Below are 20,203 nucleotides of genomic sequence, written 5' to 3'. Positions count from 1 at the left end.
CTTTGGAGTCTGGACGTGATTTCAAAGAGTTTTAGTTCCAAGGTGTTGAATTTGTGGCGCTGGAACAAATTGGTGCAATGGATGTCTCCCTTGGGGGGCCCTGGTTTGTGCCTGGGATTGGGGTGGGGGGATGCTCAGAGCTTCCAGGTGGTAGTGGGTCGCTGCCTGACTGGTGGCGACTGGGGGCCTCCCATGTGGATAGGCCCTGGGGTGGGGCCCCTGGGTGGGCTGGAGCTTGTATTCTCCACGCTCCTGTGCCCCCCCTGCTCTCTGACATTGGGGCCCCTTGTGGCGGCTCTGGTCTGGGTGGCTGACGTTGGGTTGCCCGGCGGGTGGATTCCCCCTGATCTGTGTTTGTTTGTGTGCATAAGTATGTGCGTGTGAGCTGTACATGTGTTGTGTACGTGTTGACTTGTATGACCAACAGGTATGTTTGTAACATTTGAGTGTGTGTGGACAGGCCCCACCCCTTTTGACTAATATCTTCACCTGACAGCTGTAATGATAAACCTCCAGCAACTTGTTGCTTTTTAACCCCCCCCCCCCTCCACACACACACACACACACACACACACACACTTCCTTAATCAATTTTCTCTCCCCCATCTCTAACATCCCTCTCTCTCCTTCTGGTTTCTTGTTTTCCAACAAAAAAATGTAAACAAACATGTTTTATATAAATAAAGTTTAGCCTGGAATACAAAAGGGGTTTATACAAATATACAACTCTTGTGTAGGAAAAATTCATAAACTCCTACTGTAACTGTAAAATGTGTCAATCTTGTGCTCTGGTCTGTTTGCTCAGATGTTGGACAAGTTTAAAAACAAACATCATTTTGGTCCAAGAGGATCTTAAATTACTTATAAAGTATTTCAGCAGTTTGTTCAGCAGCTTCTTCGTTTGTTTTTCTTTCACATTTGATTGTTTTTCTCTTTAAATCGTTTTCCTTTTGTTGGTTTTCCTGCTTAGTTTCATTCTTGTTTTCTCTAAAGGCAAATCTAATCTGTCTGCATTTTTACACAAACTCTTTGTGCGCGCGCGCACGGATTTGCGTGCGAACGTCAAAAAGTTATTCGCTCCGTTCGTGTACAGAGGGACTTCTTCTGACGTCATAACCGTCTCCGCCCACGTTCGCGTGCCTACCCCGCGTTTGAATCAGACAGCAGGCAGTGCGCCACTCACCTGTGGACGCGCGCGCGGCCGTCATGACGGAGAAGGGTCCCGCGAAAACCGGAACCCGCTTCATAAACCTGCTGCGCTCCACCCCCCCGAAGCCCAAGACGGCGATGGCTGCGCCCCCCGTCACTGGCGTCGGTGCGGCCGCGCGAGGCAGCGAGGTGAGCGCGCAAGGACGCACCGCCGCGTGCGCTCCTCTGCTCCTGGGATCGGGGTCAAACAGCTGCTAGAAATCCCTCCAGTTTAGGTGTTTTCTGGGTCTAAAAACATCCCGAAACGTTCAAAACTGTCCAGAACCTGAGAGTTCTGGAGAAACCTGCTGGTCTTTCTGGTTCTGGTTGTTTTTTATTTGTGGATCCACCAAAAAGAAACGCTGCTGAGGCTGAGCCTGGGCAGACAGAACTGTTCTGGTTGGGGTTGGGTTTGGAGTGTGAACATGGGACTGCAGCATCTCAGGTCCTCCTTGACCCACTTGGACCAATCAGAGACATTTGTCCAGCTGGGTCATGATTTGGAGATGTTGTAAAGCCGTGATTCTTTTCACACATCAACATGATTCATGAGCAAACATGTCCACATTCTCTCGGGGTTCTGGGATGAAGGGATGACCTTCTGCTGTGCTGGAATCTTGTCAGAACCGGCTGAAGAGTCCGGCGGGAGGCGAGAACCTCGGGTTCCTGTAGTTGTGGATCTTTGCTAAACCGGGTGCAGCTTTGACAGCCAGGAGCTTCTGCTGCTGCGAGCTCTGAGGAAATAAATCCAGGAAGTGTGACGGATGCCAGGAGGGAGCTGCAGCGGAGTTTGGATCAGGAGGAGCATCAACAGGTTCTACAGGTTGGATCGGTTCTCATGAAGGGTAGGGGGGTGCAGCCTTTTAAAATCTGACTCATGAGTCTGTCTATCAGAGAAAAAGATCTCAGAGCAGTCAGTGGGGTGGGTGGGAGGTGATTCAAATCTGACACGAGCTGATAAATGAACGTCACGCCATGGAAGCACCAGGAAACCAGGCAGCAGATGTGGATGCATCCGTGTTCGCGGCTTCAGTTCGTGGAGTCGTCCAGCAGCTCTGATCTACAAACACGAGGTTAAACCTTGACGGAAAGAAAGACCCAGAGGGGAATGTTCTCATCTTTAACGAGCACAAATGTAATCCGCACCACTTCCACAGAAATGTGCACGCTCTCTGCATGTTTACTGAAGCGTGCTCCTCTTTCGTTATGGACAGAGATCTTGGATTATTTACGAGTCAATCACAGGAGAGGCTTAAGTCCATTTCAGTCTGTTCTGGTTTAGTCGGGTTCGGTGGAGCTCAGTTGTTTTTTCAGTGTAGTTTGGTTCAGTCCAGCACTGATGAGCCCTTCATTTGGGTCTTTTTAGCTACTGATAGTATCCCAACTCATTTTTTAAATATTGAAATACCAACATTCTTCAATTGTTGGATTGTCCGCACAAAAGGGTTAATAAATTAACAGTTTATTCTCAGACTTGCATCATATTTCAGGCACACCAAACTATCAGGCGCGTCCAGACAAAGAGTCAGAGGTAGGTGGTTTTTGTGACACGCCACACGATCGAGGATTCATGATAACTGTACGTTCACACTGGCCGTGTGCGCCGCCGAATGTGGGTCGCTCAGCATGTTTTTTTTGCATGTCGTGTTCACACCGGACTGTCACTATGATACCAGCGCATGTACCTACAGTCGGAAGAGATTTGGTGCAAATCTCGCTCCGGACTTTTTCTTTCACAGCTCTATTCCCATGAAAGACTTAGTGTCGTAGACAAATCACAATTGTTAGTTAATTTTGGTTTATTCATTTCAATAATATTACATCAATAGATAAATTCATACACTCGTCCATAACTAGTCAGAATTCAAAAGCGTCTCTATTTAACAAAAAGATGAACATGTTTGAAATGGAGACAGGCGGAAACGGAAGCTCGTACAAGCCTAACCCCTAATTATGACATCAAAACAACAATCTACACAATATATTGATATTATCAATATCATCATCTCCTTCATGGTCCATTTTCAAGTAGTTGCAATTTCTGTGTACTGAAAGGACGCTATTCAAACGTCACAACCAAATCGACTCCCTGATTGGTCAAAGTTCGACAGACAAAGCGAGGTGTGAACGCGGAAGCCTGAAACGGGCGTTTACGTCGCGTTTTCATCCGAAGCGGTCGCTCGAACGCATCTTTCCCAGCTCGCTGTGAAAGTGGCGTGACTCCCAACCCTGTTTGCAACACGGAGAAAAACAGAAATCACTAAAACAAGCGTCATTGTGATGATGCTAACTTCCGTTAGCTGGGTTAGTGTGAGTGCCATGTGCCTCTCAAAATCACAGAACCAATCCATTTATAAGGTGCTTCAGATTTGAAGATGCACTGAAGTGTTTGGAAAAAATGGAAGGCTTTAAGTGCGGAAAATGCGGTACGAGGTTGAAGTCTTAAAGACAACGATGGCGTCTTCATGACCTGAAGCAGAGGGCTGGTCCCGCCAAAAAACAGCATCATAGCTGAAGTTCAACCTTCAGTCCAGTTCAGGGAATTCTGGGAACAACCTGAAACCATTCAGACTGAAAAAGCTCCAACATTTGACACAAATGAACACAGACAGATTTGAAGATGGGTACAAAAATGCAGAACTTACGGTAGTTTCAGTTTTAGTCAATAAACACCACAAAGGATCACATGGCGTTTTAACGAAGAACATGCAGGCTTCACGTTTCTTAGGAAAGTCTATGAAGCAGGAAACAAATACAGGAATGAAATGTTACGAGGTCAAAGAGTGACAGACGCTGCTGACACGCCGCGGCACAAAAAGATGGCAGTGATGCCAACAATGCAAACACAGATAAGGAGGAAACGTGCTGCAACTGACAAGAAATGAAAGAAAAAAAAAGACTAAAGCAGCTTTCAGGTGGACCTTCCTTCATACCTGCTCCCGTGAGTTTGTGCACGAGAACGTCCGCTTGTGCTGCGTTTCAGGGCTTCTCTTGCTCAAAGAGCAGGAAATGACAGAGTGGTTGCTGTTGTCCTCCTGAACCTCCTTCTTCCACCAGAATCAGCTCTGCTGCTCCGCAGACTCCCACTGATTGGTTGAACGTGCGCGCTGAAGAATTTTTCTAAAAACCTTTTTGTTGTGGCAGGTGGTTCTGGAAAAGGTTCTGGGCATCACAGCCGTGGGGAACAGTGCGCTCACCTGCAACCCTCGAACTGGACTGTTGGCCTATCCTGCGGGGTGAGATGTGCTAACGGAGGACGTTGGGTTCTCCGACACACTTTGGTCAAATGAGGAGAACTAAATTCATACACCTAGATGTGTGACATTGAAGACAAAAAAAACAATTGAAGAAAGAAAAAAATGATGATGTGAACCCATTACTAACAGGTGCACACAGCTGTCACTAACTGTAACACATTTTTCCCTCAAATGTCCCTTTAGGGGCTCCATATGTGACAGCTCACTTATGTCTGCACTTGTTAGTCTGTGTGCGATTGTTAGGTTGTAAGGATTTCCTTCTCAGTTTGTGGCGTTGACCTTCTGACCCTCGCCCATCGTCTTGTGCGTTCACAGGTGTGTCGTGGTTTTGTTGAATCTTCACAAAAACGAACAGGGTTACATCTTTAACAGCTCCAGGTGAGACTCTGGCGGTAAATCCCGGCTACGGTTCAACCATTTCTGCGTGAGACGAGGAACACGGTGCAGAACCCAGGTTTCTGTGTTTTCAGGAAGGCCGTCACCACGCTGGCGTTTTCTCCTGATGGGAAATATGTGGCTACAGGCGAGGTGAGTGTTTGAGCCGCTGGTGACGTCCAGGAGATGTGGAGATTCTCTGTGCAAAGGTTTCCCGAGGCTGAAGACGTTTGCTGCCTAAAACACAAAGACTTATTTACACCAATAATATTAAAGTTGTCATGTTCAGCTCACGTTCTCAGCCACTTTATGCAAATTAAACAATTCTATAGAGAATACATCATAAGCCACTGTTTGCACCTTGAAAGGATTTGCCCCATGGAGACAAATAAAGTTGTTAGAATTGAATTCTAATCAGATTTTTATTTTTTTCTATAAAATGACGTATTTTTCTCTAAAAATAGAACATCAACATTTGCTGGTTGGTTTTTAATTCTTAATCTAAAAAAAAAAACCCCAGCAGCTGTTCAGATTTAATTTTCAAAGCAAACCTGGAGGGAGGGGGAAGCTTTACCGAACCCCTAACCTTTACCTGTACTGTGTGGTTATGTGTAAGAACATCATAGATCTTTATTGTCATTGTCAAACGTACAATGACATTAAAAGTGCAGAATTCGTACATAAACAACTTCATACTAAAATAATACATAAAACTACATAAAAAGTTCTTCAATATTTATCAAAATAGCTAAAAACCGGGAAACAATAGTAAAAATAAAGCTCCCAAAACTAGTATAATTTATAAGAAGAGATTCAGGTTTAACATGTTTATGGCAGATGGATAAAAACTGTTCTGAAATTTTTGTGTCCTTACTCTGCTTGACCTGGAGCGTTTGCCTGATATGTATGGAAATATAGAACTAAAAAAAAATCTCACTTTTTTAAGTAAGATTTTATTTCTTGGGTTATCAGTATTGTTTTTTATGATGACAACCGAGAACTCACAACATGCACTTAAAATATCTGTTCATGTTTACGTCTGTAAAGTTTGTAATTTGTCACATGAGGTTTCTATCAAAGGGAGAGGTCTTACATTGTGGTCCCCTCCCCCCACCCCCTCCTCCAGTGCGGTCACAAGCCGGCGGTTCGGGTCTGGAACGTGTCGGAGCGTCTTCAGGTGTCGGAGCTGCAGGAGCACAAATTCGGAGTCGCCTGCGTGGCGTTTTCCCCAAACGGCAAATACATCGTCAGCGTGGGCTACGAGCAGGACATGATGGTGAACGTGTGGAACTGGAAGGTACGAACGGAGGGCGGAGCTCTGCCCTGCAGACCGGCGCCGGTCTGACTCCATCTGTTCGTCTTTGCTTTGCAGAAAAAGCAGTTGGTGGCAGCCAACAAGGTGTCCAGCAAAGTGACGGCCGTCTCCTTTTCCGACGACAGCTCCTACTTTGTCACCGCCGGCAACCGTCACGTGAAGTTCTGGTACCTGGACCACAACAAGACCTCCAAGGTCCAACGATCAGAGAACGCGGCGGTTGGTGAGGCAACAGTGTTACTGACAGTGTGTGTCTGCAGGATCAGTCTACCGCCCCCCTGGAGGGACGTCCGGCTCGCCTCAAGAACCTTATGAACAACTTCTTCAGTGATGTAGCGTGTGGGCGGGACCAACACTCCTCCTCCACCTTCTGCATCACCTCGTCCGCCCGGCTGTGTAAGTTCAGCAAGGACCGGCTGCTGGACAAGTGGGTGAAGCTGCAGGTGAGTGACAGATCTGCTGCAGACCCGTCTCATCCTCTCAGTTTTTCTGGGAGAAACGTGAAGTCAGCAGATACACGATGAAGGCGGAGCTTGAAACTTACTCTAGGTACCGTGAACAAGCCTGTCTTCAATCCAGTCCAATTCAAAAAATGCATCTAATCTTCATGTAGTTAACGCCAAACCCAAACTTTCTGCTCCAGAACGTCTTTACTTACTTCAAATTAGGAACATTGCTGCTGATTGAAGATAACTTCCGCCAATATGGCCGTCAAACTTCTTCCTTCCAGTTCCTTGTCCCTGGGTGATGCTGCCTTTATGGGTGGGTAGGGACTGTCGTACGACAGGTCGTAGTAAAAACTTCTACGACACAACATGTGAGGGTAAGTAAGGGGGAAGGAGGTGAGACGCCGGCGTGTAGAACAGATTTTTTTAATTATTGCAACCCTCCGAAATAAGGAGGCAGTACTCGCACCTTACTGATGACTAGAGCGTGACGTAAGAACACCGAACGAAAGCATCACCTGTACAGGTGTGGTTTAGGTCGTAGAGAGAAGCTCACCCCCAGTTCCAGTTCCTTTGAACTTGTATGGCCCTCCTTTGAATGGCCACCTCAAAGGAAGTCATGAAAACGGTAGTACCATTGTCATGCAAGTAGCAAGTGTATCGTGAAGTCTTCGTAAGGCTATTGGATGCTTTGTGCACTTATGACATACAAGTGGTAGTTTCCTCGGACTCTGCTGGCGTGTTGAAGAAACTAGAAAGAAATGATGTCTTCGCTGTAAATGCCCACCTGGAAACTTCCACCCCGTCCACAGTGAGGCGATGCATGTAGACCGTCTCCATGGTGAAATCTGCTGGATTCTTCTTCAGCAAAGTGATGGTCAGTCTCTGATGTGTGATCCAGCAAAGTGAACCTCTTTCACTATTCCTGCTCGCCTTGACTAAACCTTCAACATTTTCCACACCGTTGGAAAACAGGATCCTCATGGTCAAAATGCGACCTTGCTTTTCTTAACAAATTACATTCTTCTTCCATCGTTCATGTTATGAAGGATCAGATATTGACAACCTCAATGTTGTGAAGTCGTCTCTGATGGTACAGGTTCTCCTGTAAGAACATGTGATGGCCCAGTTTCCACATGAAACGACTTTCAACCTTAACAACAGTCTGTGCTTCTGTCCATCTACCTGCAGACCTCCCAGGCCACCTGTCTGTCCGTCACAGAGGATTTCATCTTCTGTGGATGCTCCGATGGAACGGTTCAAGTCTTCAACCCCGTCAACCTGAACTTCCTCTACCCTTTTCCCCACCCTCACTCTCTGAGAACGGACATTGCCCAGATGACTGATCCCAGGTAACACTCACCTGTGTGGTAGCAGTCACTCCTCCTCCACATGTGCTCTTCAATCTGAAGGTGATTTGCTCAGTCTCTCGTCTCCTCCTCTTCAGCCAGCTGTTTTCCCGCACAGCAGAGTCTCGGTGCCCGGACACAGTAGCTATGACCTGTGACCCTACAAATCACTGGCTGTCATGTGTCTACAACGACCACAGTGTTTATGTTTGGGACATCAAGGAGCTTCACAGGCCGGGGAAGCTCTACTCGGCCCTCTATCACTCTTCCAGTGTGTGGAACCTGGAGGTGAGCAAAATTCTCCTGTTTTTTATCTGACGGCCTCAAAGCTTTACTGAAGAGCCTAAAGTTCTTCCAAATCTACAAACCTCTGGAAGTCTTTGCTATGTTTTCCTGCAGGTCTCCACAGGTGGAACAGGTGAGGGGGAGAGACTCCTCCCCCCCGGATCCTTCCTGTCCTGCTCCTCGGACAACACCATCCGGCTGTGGAACACGGACGTACACAGCGCCCTCCTCAGGAACATCCTGAGCCACGTACGGCAGCGCTCGCCCGCACATGCCAGGCACACACCTGTACCTGTCTGAGCCCTGACCTCTGACACCCCCCCCCCCCCCCCCCCCCCCCCCCAGGACCTGAAGAAAGTCATTTATGTGGACGACAATGACAGCAGCCTCCTGGAAGCCGACAGCATCACCGCTGCCGGCGGCAACGCAGAGAAGGCGGGGCCACCGGAGGGGCAGCAGACGGACCAGATCCGGATGGGCATCCGGGCTCTGAGAGTCAGTCCGGACGGACGGCACCTGGCCTCCGGGGACTTTAAAGGAATTCTCAGGTGGGGGGGAGTCGCCATGCTATCATTTTAAATCTGCATTTGTGAGATTGTTCTGATATTTGTTCCAATGTTCTTCAGAATCCACGATCTGAGAACAACGGAGGAGATATTTAACATTAAAGCTCACGAGTCTGAGATCCTCTGCCTGGAGTTCTCTACACCTGATACAGGTGAGGAACGAGGACTCACTCGCACTTGTGAAAGATCTTTTCCAGATGCCGTAGTGTAGCAGTGGGGCGGTCGACTCATGGTCGTAACATTTCAGGTTCGATTCCCAGCTTGCACGCCGATGTGTTGAAGTGTCCTTGGTTAAGACACTGAACCCCAACTTGCCTCTGGTGGGAGGGGGAGGTTGGCGCCAGTGTTCGGCAGCGGAGCCGCCATCAGTGTATGACTGTATGTGTCCATGGGTGAATGGGACTGTGTCTGTAAAGAGCTTTGGGCCTTCGAAAGAAGGTAGAAAGCGCTATATAAGTATACACCATTTACCATAAGGAACAGTTCTACTAAAAACAAAACTAGCTTTAACCCATGGTTGGATCATCAGGGCACCACTACAGCACCTTTCACACAAGCCGGTTTAGTCCCTGTAAGTTAGCTGTAACCAAGGAAGGGAAGTGTTTGGATTTTATACAGTACCTGTGCCAAACCAATACTTATAAAACGGTTCTGGTGCCTAAACGGTCCTCGAGCCAGTGCTTCATAAATGTTCAAGTGTGATGAAACCGCGTGACAAGGTAAAGGAGGCCGCCTGCATGTGTTACCGTGTTTTCTTTCCATTTTTCTGCCAGTCTGCATTGTAGGTCAAAATCGCACATGTAAACACATGCGTCCCCGCTCGCCGCTGTCAGAAGTAAGAGCTCTGTCTCCCCCTCTGGTCACCGGCTGAAACTGTTTCCAGAGTTCTAACCACACTACAGCTCTCAGCAAACCCCAGTGCACACTACCTGGATGCCACACACCTGATTCTCATTCATTCAACAACCACAGCATACTTCTCAAGCTCAGTGCAAAGTATTGTTTGTGCCACTCTGTCTTCATTACCGAGCATTATATTTGGACCTGATCTTCTGTTTCCCGACCCTGTATCTGTCTCAGTTTGCCTGCCGACTGCCCCAACTCGTGCCTGGATCCTGACTACCCCCACTCTCCTCTGATGATCTCCTGCCTGGTATTGACTCCTGCCTGATTTGACTTTGTGGACTTTTAGCTGAGCTAATGAACCTGCTGCATTTGGATCCAGCCGTCTTCTTGTTCTTGTTCTTGTCCATGTCACCACGACGGCAGCCTTTTTTCAGAGCTTTGCACACGTCACTCTGATCCATCAAGTGGATGAATGAGAATCTCTTGGTTTCACTTTGGCATTTTGACTGAGGCTCCTCCCACCCTCAGGATCTCACGTATTCTTAAATGCGCCCGCCCACAATGGCTGGACAGGTCAAATGATTGGCTGGATTTGTACATCAAAATTGAAAAGAAGGAAAGTCATTGGCACAAAGCACGTTTTATAGAGTCTCGGTTAGTCCTGTATGCGTCGGTACCAGTACAATATCTCTAACTGTAACCATGGTAGCTATAGAAATGATATAGAGGACTAAGCCTACTGCAGTCTTTTACAGGTCAATACAGGAACATCTTTCATGTTACCGTTTTTAGGAGATCTTTTTACTTTGATGAAGCCTCTACTCAGGGAACGGTTCGGTTTTCATGTTTTCTCCTCAGGATTGCAGCTGTTAGCCACAGCCAGTCGGGACCGCCTGATCCACATCCTGGATGCGGGCCGAGACTACAGTCTGGTCCAGACTCTGCAGGACCACTCGTCCTCCATCAACGCCGTCAGATTTGCCGGTTTGTTGCTCTGGCTTTTGGCTTCTATGCTGTTTGCCTGTTTCTTCTGTAACTCCTCCCCCTCTTTTGGTTCTGCAGCCAATGAGGGGAAGGTGTGGATGATCAGCTGTGGCGCTGATAAGAACATTTGCTTCTACATGGCGCAGCAGGTAAGAGGAGCTCCTGAGGAACTTTGAGGAGCATATCAGGGACCAAGCAGAAAGGAAGGAGGACACAAAGATGTTTAATAGAAAAGAGTTTTATTTTAACCCCCAAAAGCACAAATAAAAGCTCGGCTGAACTGAAACCCTCCGCCCATAAAAGCACTCAACAGAACACCAGTGCTCTAAAAATTGGAACAAATCAGAATGTTACTGATCTATCATCAACTGATCTAACAAACAGAGACATTAAAGGGTTTATACATGGGTTGATGGATCCATTTGAAACACATAGAGCTGAATAAAGACAACCAAATGGCAACACAACAATAAAGAATCCCCCTCCAGCATACAGCCAGATGGTACGGTCTAACGAGCTTCAGTATTTTAACTATACAGTACGTTTTACTTTCTGAAGAACGACAGAAAATGTCTGCAGAATAGAACTTCATGATATTGATGTGTGCACTCAATCTAACATATGAATATGTACCAAGAAGTCAATATAATAAACCAAAAACACAAGAGTTTATCATGGAGTCATTACGTTGGGTAGAATTGATGACTTCACATCAGTCATCGTCAAGCATCAATCCTGTTTTGTTGTCGTCCTCAGGCACGCGAGGGTCTGGAGTTCACACGGAAACACTGCGTTGTCAGTAAAACGACCTTAAACGACATGGAAGTTGAGCCAAACAGGAAGTGCGCAGCTGTGGGTTGTAAGGACCGCAGCATCCGGTATGTAGACACACCCACTGACTGTATACGAGACCAGGACTGAGGCAAATATTTGACAGATTTTGTGTAGCCCACTTTCGGGTTGTAGGGGTGTGGACTTCCCACAAGCTCACTCCTGATTGGTGAGAGTGGTTGGCATAGAAACGTTGACTCAGACCAATCAAACTGATGACATCTGGTTCCTACATGGCGGTATCTGTATCGCAAAAAAATGGCGATTGAATAGAACTCACTTGATTGGAGAGGAATGTAAACCGTTTTCTAAGGATGACGTCACACATGCTCTGAGGCTCACCATGGTAACAGAGCAGCAGAGGATCATGGTCAAGACACTCTGCAGGGTGTAAACTGTGACTACATAGAGCACAAACTAACTTACCCCTCATGATTATTCCTGCTGACGGATCTTTCTAAAATGTATGAAGGTAACTGTGGAAACGTCAAGTAGAGCCTGAAGCTTCTGGGGTTTTAAAGGTAATTAGACATTTTTGGGGTTTGATTTGGGTAGAAGCAAATCATCGCCCAATACGGACGGACGGATAAGATAGATTAGATAGAATAGATAAGAGAAAAATTTTAAGGGAAAAAACAGCAGACACCAGGGTTAAAAACAAAACTAACTTTAATTAGTTCATAAACCCACACTGCAGACACTGCAATAACTGTAAGAAAGTAAAAATACCTAAAAATTCTCTTTAAATCTGTCTTGTACCAAAAACAATCCGGTCAAGAAAGTTATTCAAAGGCAAAATAATCTTAGTTTGAGAAAACAAAAATTCATTTTTCTAACCCTATTGATGTATTTTTTGTTTATTTAAAGGAAATCTGCCAATGAGGTTAAAATTTTGACTTATTTCTAAGGAGCCTGTTTCCACAGTCTAGATGGCTTTTAACACTAGCTCAGTTATTTCATGTAACTATGGCAACCGTAGATGAATGACATGGTATGATTGGAGGGTGCAGAAAGTGTATTCTTCTTGAAAGCGTCTGCAGTCTGTCGCAGTTCAGTACAGAAAGGTTCCTCCACGTTTTTGATGCTTGCTTTTTTGAGCGTTTACTACTGTTCGGCTTCCATGGCGACGACGGGTTTCTGACGGGACAGTTGGAGGCCGGTGTTTGCTTTGATGCCGGGTCAGAGTGGGTTCGGTCCAATTTGGCTCAGGTACCAGATCTTCTAGAAATTTAAATAAAGGCGGAACAGTGAGAAGATGCTGGATCACCACCAGGAGCTGATTTAAACTGTTGCTGCTGATGAAGATAAGGATGACAGAGGTGGTGATGATGATGAACTGTTTGTCATCCGTCCTGCAGGGTCTTTGACATCAGCACTGGGAAAGAAAAGACGTTTTACAAAGGCTCTCAAGGACGTAATGGCAGCATCATTAAGGTACATTTTAAGTTTTATATTCAGTTTATTGTTATTCTTGATTATTTTTTTGTCTGATGAACAATGTTTATGTTTATGTTTATGGGAATGAAGTGTGGATCCATCTTGTGTCTTTTGTTACTGTTATCCTGTAATGCACTCTTTGCTGTTTCTGTATGAAAAGTACTTTTTAAATAAAGTTTGAAATGGTCTGTTACGGCAATCCTTCTGTGACATATCAGCTCACAGGCTCCTCCCCTTTACCTTGTCAGGTGCACATAGACCCGTCAGGACTCTACATCGCCACCTCCTGTTCAGACAAGAACATCAGCATCTTTGACTTCTTCTCAGGAGAGTGTGTGGCCACCATGTTTGGACACTCGGGTGTGTTGCTGTTGTGCGTCTGTGTGTCCTGCGCTCGTGCTTGTGTTAACGTAGGATTCTGTTTCAGAGATCATAACTGGGCTGAAGTTCAGCGGCGACTGCAAGCACCTGATCACCGTTTCAGGAGACAGGTACGGACGCAGGTGAACGGCTCTGCTTCCTCCGACCGCAGCAGACGTCCTCACCCGTCTGCGCGTTTGTGTGTGCGCAGCTGCATCTTTGTGTGGCGTTTGAGTCCGGAGATGACCATCAGGATGAGGCAGAGACTCGCCGACCTGAAACCCCGCCGCAGCATTCCTCACCGCCAGAACTCACGTCAGCAGAGAGCCGTCAAAGTCAGGTAAACAGGAAGTGGAAGCAGCAGAAGTTCACGTCAGGTCATCCCGGACCATGGCAGCATAGAGTAGCATTTTTCAAAATGGTTGCTTTGCTGTTGGTTCTATCTCCATAGCAACCATTCAGTCTTTGGTCGTCTGGGGGTGATGAACAGGTCGACGTAATTTTTAGAGGAATCGTCAAAAGTAAACTTTTGGATTTCCTTGGCAACGGAGGGTTTCTTTTTACCCACGCCCACATTCCCAATATATTCATATTGTATGTGAAATCAGCTTGAGCCAATGATTCATGAATTACATTTTCACAATATTACGTTGAAAAAAATGTTCCAGCCACGGGGAAACGCCACTTTTGTGAACTCGCCATGGTAACGGCGTTCAAAATCTACAACTTCTAAGTCCACATTTTTTTTCCCAAGTAGCTTTTCCGATGATGCTTGAGGAGTTAGGAGATGATAGATTGAAATCCCTAAAAGGAGTTTAAATTTTTAGCTGATTTTTTTTTTTCTTTTAATTCGAAAATCCAAGATGGTGGCCTTCTCTGGAGATCAAAGGTCAACGAAACCTCATTTAAAACTAATTTCTTAAATTCTCATAAGAGATTTTGGCCCCTTTCATCTTTTTTTGGATTCTCCAGCTGTGATGTCATCTTTTTTAGGTGGGGAGGGGTCTCATTTTCAGCGGGTACTAGGTGCATGCAAATGTTGGGGAGTTTTTGAGTTTGTGCTCAAATTTTCTCTCAAAGGCGGAGAAAGAACGAAGAATTGTAGCAAACGATCTGGTCTTTCAGTCCGGGACGGGACTGAAAAATGTTTCACCTTTAAATCTACATTTTTTTATTATTAGAATATGTTTTCATATAAACAAGGAGTCAAAAGTGGAATCCGATTTTAAATTTGTTGCTCTGTATCAAATAGATTTAGCAGTTTTTACGTGATTCTTGACTCCAATTTCAGCTGCAAAGTTTCTGTTTGGAAACTAAAGGTTGGATTTTTCAACAAAAAAAAGTAAAAATAAAAAAACAAAATGGCGTCTACCACTCAAACGGAAACAATGCGTTCTCTGACAGCTACGCCAACGAGGAGGAGAATGGAGAGGCGGGGCAGGCCTGCCCCTATATGGAAACAGCAGGATGTGCAAAGGAGACAGGTTAGTTTCCATGGTTACCAATCATCTCTTAGAATAGACTGATTGGGGAGGACAGGTTTCGGCTGTTCGGGGGGCTTTTTTCTCACAAGTTAGACTTACATTCAACCTGTGTGAAAGATCTTTAGGATGTGATCAGTCATGTGACCCTTGACCTGCAGAGCTGATCCCGGTTTCTGCCTGATTCCCTTAGAAACAGGTCTTTCTAAGGGACATGGACTCTCGCAGTGGCCAAAGTCAGGAAACACGGATGACACCTCTGCAGGGGTAAGAGCGGCCCAGTAACAGCCTTATATTGTGAAGGATTTGACCTTCACGTGTCAATCAAAAGACCACACCCCCCCTACACACATACACACACAAATGGGATTTTGTGTGTAATTAACCTCAAAAATAATGAGGTTAATCAAATTTCACTCCAGCACAGTTGACTTGGACATTAAATCTAAACACAGACCAGAAATTATTTCATCAACAGAAACTAATAGCTAAATAAAACTAAAACAATGTCGCTCTAATGCTGCCATTCAAAATACCCATTATTGTGGTTTCAGAGTAACTGGAGGAGCATTTCTTAAACTCTCCATGGCTGCATGTCAAGTCAAAGGAGTACTCGAGTACTCTGCAGCTAAGCAGGGTTGAGTGTGGAGTACTCGAGTACTCCACACTCAACCCTTCAGTCCTCATTTCAGGAGAAAATGGTCTTAAACCACAAAGAAAAGGTGTCACTGAGGTCTGAAGGAATGAAAATGGGTGGCAAAGTTTTTTTATTTTTTATTCTAGTCTGTCTGAAATGTTACCTGTCAAGTCTTCGTGTTTTATATTAAGGAAAAGAGGTTACTCCACTAGACCTGTTGAGATCTGGAGTTTTTACTTAGAGCCTCCAAGTGGGGCGAGATGGAGATAAAGTGTTTTGTATTAATAAATCCTTGGACTTTTATTTTGAAGTTTCGCTGTTTTACACTTCCTTCGTTTTATGGTCAAAATATTTCAAATAAAACAGGATGTGAAAAATGAAACCTTATTGTCCTTCATGTTTCCGTCCATTCAGTCATTCAGTCCCTCCATGTCCAGTCCGAGCCTGGAAGGGGAGGAGCCAGTGCTCTTTCCTGACCAATGGGAGGACAGAGTGAACCTGGAGCGCAGGTAGGAGACGATTTAGATTTTGTTGAAACATTCTGTACCATCCTGCAGAAAAACTAGAGAAGCATCTTTTAATTGACGGTGTTGGATGTTTAATGCAGCCTTCTTTTTCTTTTTTCCAATTTTTGTTTTATGTCGAAAATCTTTAGAATCTCCATCAAATTACAGATATCAGTTAAAGTAAAGGTACTTTTGCACAATCTTCTTTAAAAAATAAATAAATAAAAGAGAAGAAAAAAAAGAAAAAATTGGACGAACAAAAAAAAAACACACAAAACCGCACCAACCCTCTCCATTAAAGCTTTAGAAAATGTAATGAATTTCAACAATTGTAATATAACACATGTCGAGATTTATCAGAAGAGTAAATAAAAGTAAGCAAAGGTGAGATTTTGATAGGGAAGGTGGTCCCGTCAAAATTCCAAAGAGGGCACTGAGAGGGTTTGGGCTCACATTCCTGCCAATAAGTCGTGATCTCACTGAAAGAAAACACAGTCCAATAACCCAGCGGGGGGGGGGGCGTTACTGGACATTGGGGGAGTCTGTTGCATGCTGGAGAAATATTGGCGTTCATTTGAGATACACAGAATTTGGTAAAATAACAGAATGAACCATTTTTTTTAGTGAAGGGAGGTGTTGCATTAAAAACATCCGTCGGCAGAGGGCGCTGTTTCTGTTTATATTTTCGCTGGGTTTTTTTTCCTTTTCAAAAAAAAGTTTGTTTTCTGGTTCATAATCATGAACTCCGCTTGTTCTATAGGATTTTTTAGAAACAAAAACATTTAGGAGGAACCCTGCAGAGTCAAGTCTACTCTGTAGTTATAGATGTTGCATAAAATGTGTTTTTTTTCTTCTTCCAGGTGAGCGGCTCCATGGACGATCTCGTCCCTGACCGCTGTCAGATCTCTGGACTCTTATCAGAGGCCCTTCAGACTATGACAGTGGAGCAGGACTTCCTCTTTTAAGTCTCAGATATCCTCCCTGGGTCAGCAGGATCTGACCTTAAAGGGAGATGCACCGTGGTGCCTTTGAGCACACCTGAGCTCCAGGTGAGCTGCAGGGTCAGTCTGTGGTCACAGACTGAACAAAAGCAAGCTGCTCTTTCTCCCCCCTTTCATCTTCCCGTCTTCCACTGGTTGAGCAGGTTCACTCATGAGCCTGACGTCTCGTTTCTAGCGAAATCTGAGCTCTGACTTTCAGCTGCTGGTTCCTCTGTGGTCAGATCTCAGGTTTGCAGGTTTTAACCGAGACCTGAAGACAGAAGAAGCCTGAGATGGCGTTGTTGGAGCATTCGGCACTCGGACAGCAGGTTTGTGGACCCAAACCAGAGCTCTCAGCAGGATCCTGAAGCTGCCTGAAGGCCTGGTGAAGATGCTTGGCAGAGAGGGACAGCCTCGCCTCGCCCTAAAGGAGGGGGCCTACATGTGCGTTTTCAGCAGCTGAGAGCCATCTGTCTGCTGCCAGCATTTATGGGGGAGTGGATCTGGAGTCTGACATGTTTTACCGCCTGTTCCTGTTGAATAGAAGAGCCATAAATCAGAAGAAGATGCACGTTTCCCTGTTCAGACAGTCATTCTTCTGCACCAACTGTGACCAGTTTACTAGCAAAGTATTTTTTAGCTAAGAAAAATCTCATTTTAAACTTTGACTTTTTAATTTTCATAACAGATTTAACGTTTTTTATTAGATTGTATTTTGTGTATTGGTATGATGGAATCACACGTGTTTTGCTGATATTGAACAACTTCCTGTTTTATTTTGAAGCCTTTTGCCACTAGTTAATCTTTCTGATAGTATTTTCTATGCCTGCCTGGGTTCGGTTCCTGGTTCCTGGCCGTCAGTGTTCTGGTTGGTTCTGGCTTCTTTTTATTCTTGCGGTTGAATCGGTTCTTCGTATTCTGGCTGTTTCTTCCTCATCACAGAGAAAGGTCCTGCACCTTTGCAGCCACTGGTGGAACAAAACAATAAATGTCTGCACTTTACAACATTGCATGTTTTGTCTGGCGTTTTTCTGCCGAAACAGATGGAAAAACGTAATCTAATCCCTCCGCTGATCTGCACAGTGTGCAGCACACTGGACTCTGAATCCAGTAGTCTGAGTTCAAATCTCAGTAGAACCTTGAAACTCTCTTTTCTCATCAATGTTACATGGATCTAAACCATCCAGTGCCTCAAACAAACATGTCAAAAATAACCAGCACCCCCAAACAAACCTTCTGTCCTCTAGCAACTCACTCATTTTCTCCACAAAAAATATGTTTATGCACTTTACTGTTAGTGTAAAAAACATGCCACATTATTTTTTACATGTAGTTCTAATTGGTTGAAGGCTGTAAAGCAACTTAACAACCTATTTTAGCCATTCAACTCTTACTATGTTCAGATTATTCCAGCTGTGACTTTTCCAAATGTTTGCTGTATTAAAATACATGGAGAATCCTCGTTCAAATATTAAAAGGATCACAAGGCTTTGGACTTCAATATAAGTTAAAAAATTATTATGGGATGGCAACACAACCTACAGTTTGGTGGCCATTTTGTGCCTTAATGTGAGGCAAATGTAAACTTTAATTTTTTACCTATTTTAACCATTTTACTATTACAATGTTCAGATCTTTCATCTTAATCCTTTCAGCTATGACTTTTGGTCCTTCAAATCCTTCAACCTTTCAAGATATTCCAGGATTTTCCAAGATTTTTGCTCCATTGAAATACATTAAAAATCCTTGCAAACCTTTGTTTCTTTCAACCATTGTAACTTCAACATACTTGTAGCTAGAGACACCGTTCAAACATTAAAATGATCACAAGGCTTTGGACTATAAAATACGCTCAGAAATCATTATGGGATGTCGAAACAACCTACTGTTTGGTGGCCATTTTATGTCAAAATCTGAAGCAAACTTCATCCATCGCTGGAACTAAACATATTGAAATTCACTGGATCTGGATATATTAGGGCGGCAGTGGCTCAGGCGGTTGAACAGGTTGTCCAATGATCAAAGGGTCAGCAGTTCAATCCCCACTCCCCCCAGTCAACTGTCATTATGTCCTTGGGCAAGACGCTTCACCCTCCTTGCCTCCAGTGTGGCTCCACTGGAGTGTAAATGTGTAGGAATGTCCAGTGATGGTCAGAGGGACCATAGGCAAAAACTGGCAGCCACGTCTCTGTCAGTCTGCCCCAGAGCAGCTGTGGCTACAACCGTAGTTACCATCACCAAGTATGAATGAAGAGTGAGGGAATAATGGACACAATGTAAGTGCTTTGAGCGTCAGGAAAAGCGCAGATAAATCCAATCCATTATTATTATTATCAGGAATGTGGGCGTGGTTAGCAAACAAACTTCGTTGCTAAGGACATCCAAAGGTTTACTTTTTCCGATTTGTCTGAAACTGACGTTGATTTGTTCTTCATCCCCAGGCGACCCAAACATAAAATGGTTGCTATGGAGATAAAATCAATAGGAAAGCCGCCATTTTGAAAAAAAAGTGGATTTTCTATCAACTTAGAACATGTAGCTTTTATCAATATGATACTCTCAAACAATGTGTTTTTTTGAGTCAGTTGATGATGCTGATTCCAATGCTAGCACTTTTAGCCATTTCAGCAACATCTTCCAATTTTCAACAGTTCAGTGATTTTTTTCAATAATTTCAGCTTTCATGATTAACTCCTTCTACAAATTTTGTCCTATTTTGGCCATTATTCTATTACAATGTTCAAATTTTTCAGCTTATTCCTGCTATGACTTTTGGTCCTTTAAGTTTTCAAGATATTCCAGGATTTTCCAGGACAGTTCAGCCATTTCTTTGGCAAATTCAGCTTTCATTCAGCAGTGCAGCATTCAACCCTGCATTTTCTTCTGGAAATGCAGCTCCATGTAGTTCCGTTTATTTTCCAGTTTTTCTCTTTCAGAAAATGTAAAGTTCTAATGTTACGACAAGAGATTGTTTAAATGAATTGAACAAACTCTTCTTTCTTTGTGTTGGATTTATTTCCAAGTTAAAAAAATGTGTCTCATTGTAATTAAACAGATTTCAGCTTTAATAGGAAAAGTTCAGATCTGATCATCTTCTGATCTATTTTCAAAGTGTTCCCCGTGCTCTTTCAGATTTAGGATGATGCAGTTTTGAGGAAAAATATTATTAAAAAAACTTGTCGTTTTGTTTATTCATAGTTTCTGCAGGGCAGCAGAGTTGCGGGCGAGACCGTTGGTCCAGCTCCCTTTCCCGTCATCTGTTTACACGCCCTCCCGCTAGCTTACAGCCCCTCACACCCCCAACCTAACCTTATCAAGCAACAAAAGTTGAGCAACAAAAAGAGCAACAAAAATGGTGAT

The 20,203-nt window shown here is 44.5% G+C and overlaps 1 protein-coding gene across 1 annotated transcript; it reads left to right on the top strand.

Annotated features, from left to right (window-relative positions):
- Window positions 1-1,118: 1,118 nt before the first annotated feature.
- On the top strand, window positions 1,119-17,853 carry LOC101164520 (mitogen-activated protein kinase-binding protein 1). Its single transcript, XM_020713740.3, has 23 exons — window positions 1,119-1,338; window positions 4,333-4,424; window positions 4,761-4,823; window positions 4,916-4,973; window positions 5,947-6,117; window positions 6,193-6,330; window positions 6,396-6,578; window positions 7,773-7,933; window positions 8,029-8,218; window positions 8,330-8,464; window positions 8,561-8,763; window positions 8,842-8,933; window positions 10,486-10,611; window positions 10,690-10,760; window positions 11,368-11,489; window positions 12,801-12,876; window positions 13,128-13,239; window positions 13,307-13,370; window positions 13,451-13,579; window positions 14,644-14,723; window positions 14,914-14,987; window positions 15,772-15,866; window positions 16,724-17,853. Exons 1-23 carry the CDS (start codon window positions 1,207-1,209, stop codon window positions 16,725-16,727), a joined length of 2,571 nt encoding a protein of 856 aa, XP_020569399.1. The 5' UTR covers window positions 1,119-1,206; the 3' UTR covers window positions 16,728-17,853.
- The last annotated feature ends 2,350 nt before the right edge of the window (window positions 17,854-20,203 follow it).

This window comes from Oryzias latipes, chromosome 22 (genome assembly GCF_053564925.1).
Source record: "Oryzias latipes strain Hd-rR chromosome 22, Olatipes_Hd-rR_3.1".
Taxonomy (NCBI): domain Eukaryota; kingdom Metazoa; phylum Chordata; class Actinopteri; order Beloniformes; family Adrianichthyidae; genus Oryzias; species Oryzias latipes.
This window is presented reverse-complemented; position numbering and strand designations above follow the sequence as displayed.

Coding starts and splice junctions, on each gene's coding strand:
- LOC101164520 (XM_020713740.3), top strand. CDS start 1,207: ATGACGGAGAAGGGTCCCGCGAAAACCGGAACCCGCTTCATAAACCTG. Junction 8,764..8,841: donor GACTTTAAAGGAATTCTCAG/GTGGGGGGGAGT, acceptor AATGTTCTTCAG/AATCCACGATCTGAGAACAA. Junction 14,988..15,771: donor CGGATGACACCTCTGCAGGG/GTAAGAGCGGCC, acceptor CCGTCCATTCAG/TCATTCAGTCCCTCCATGTC.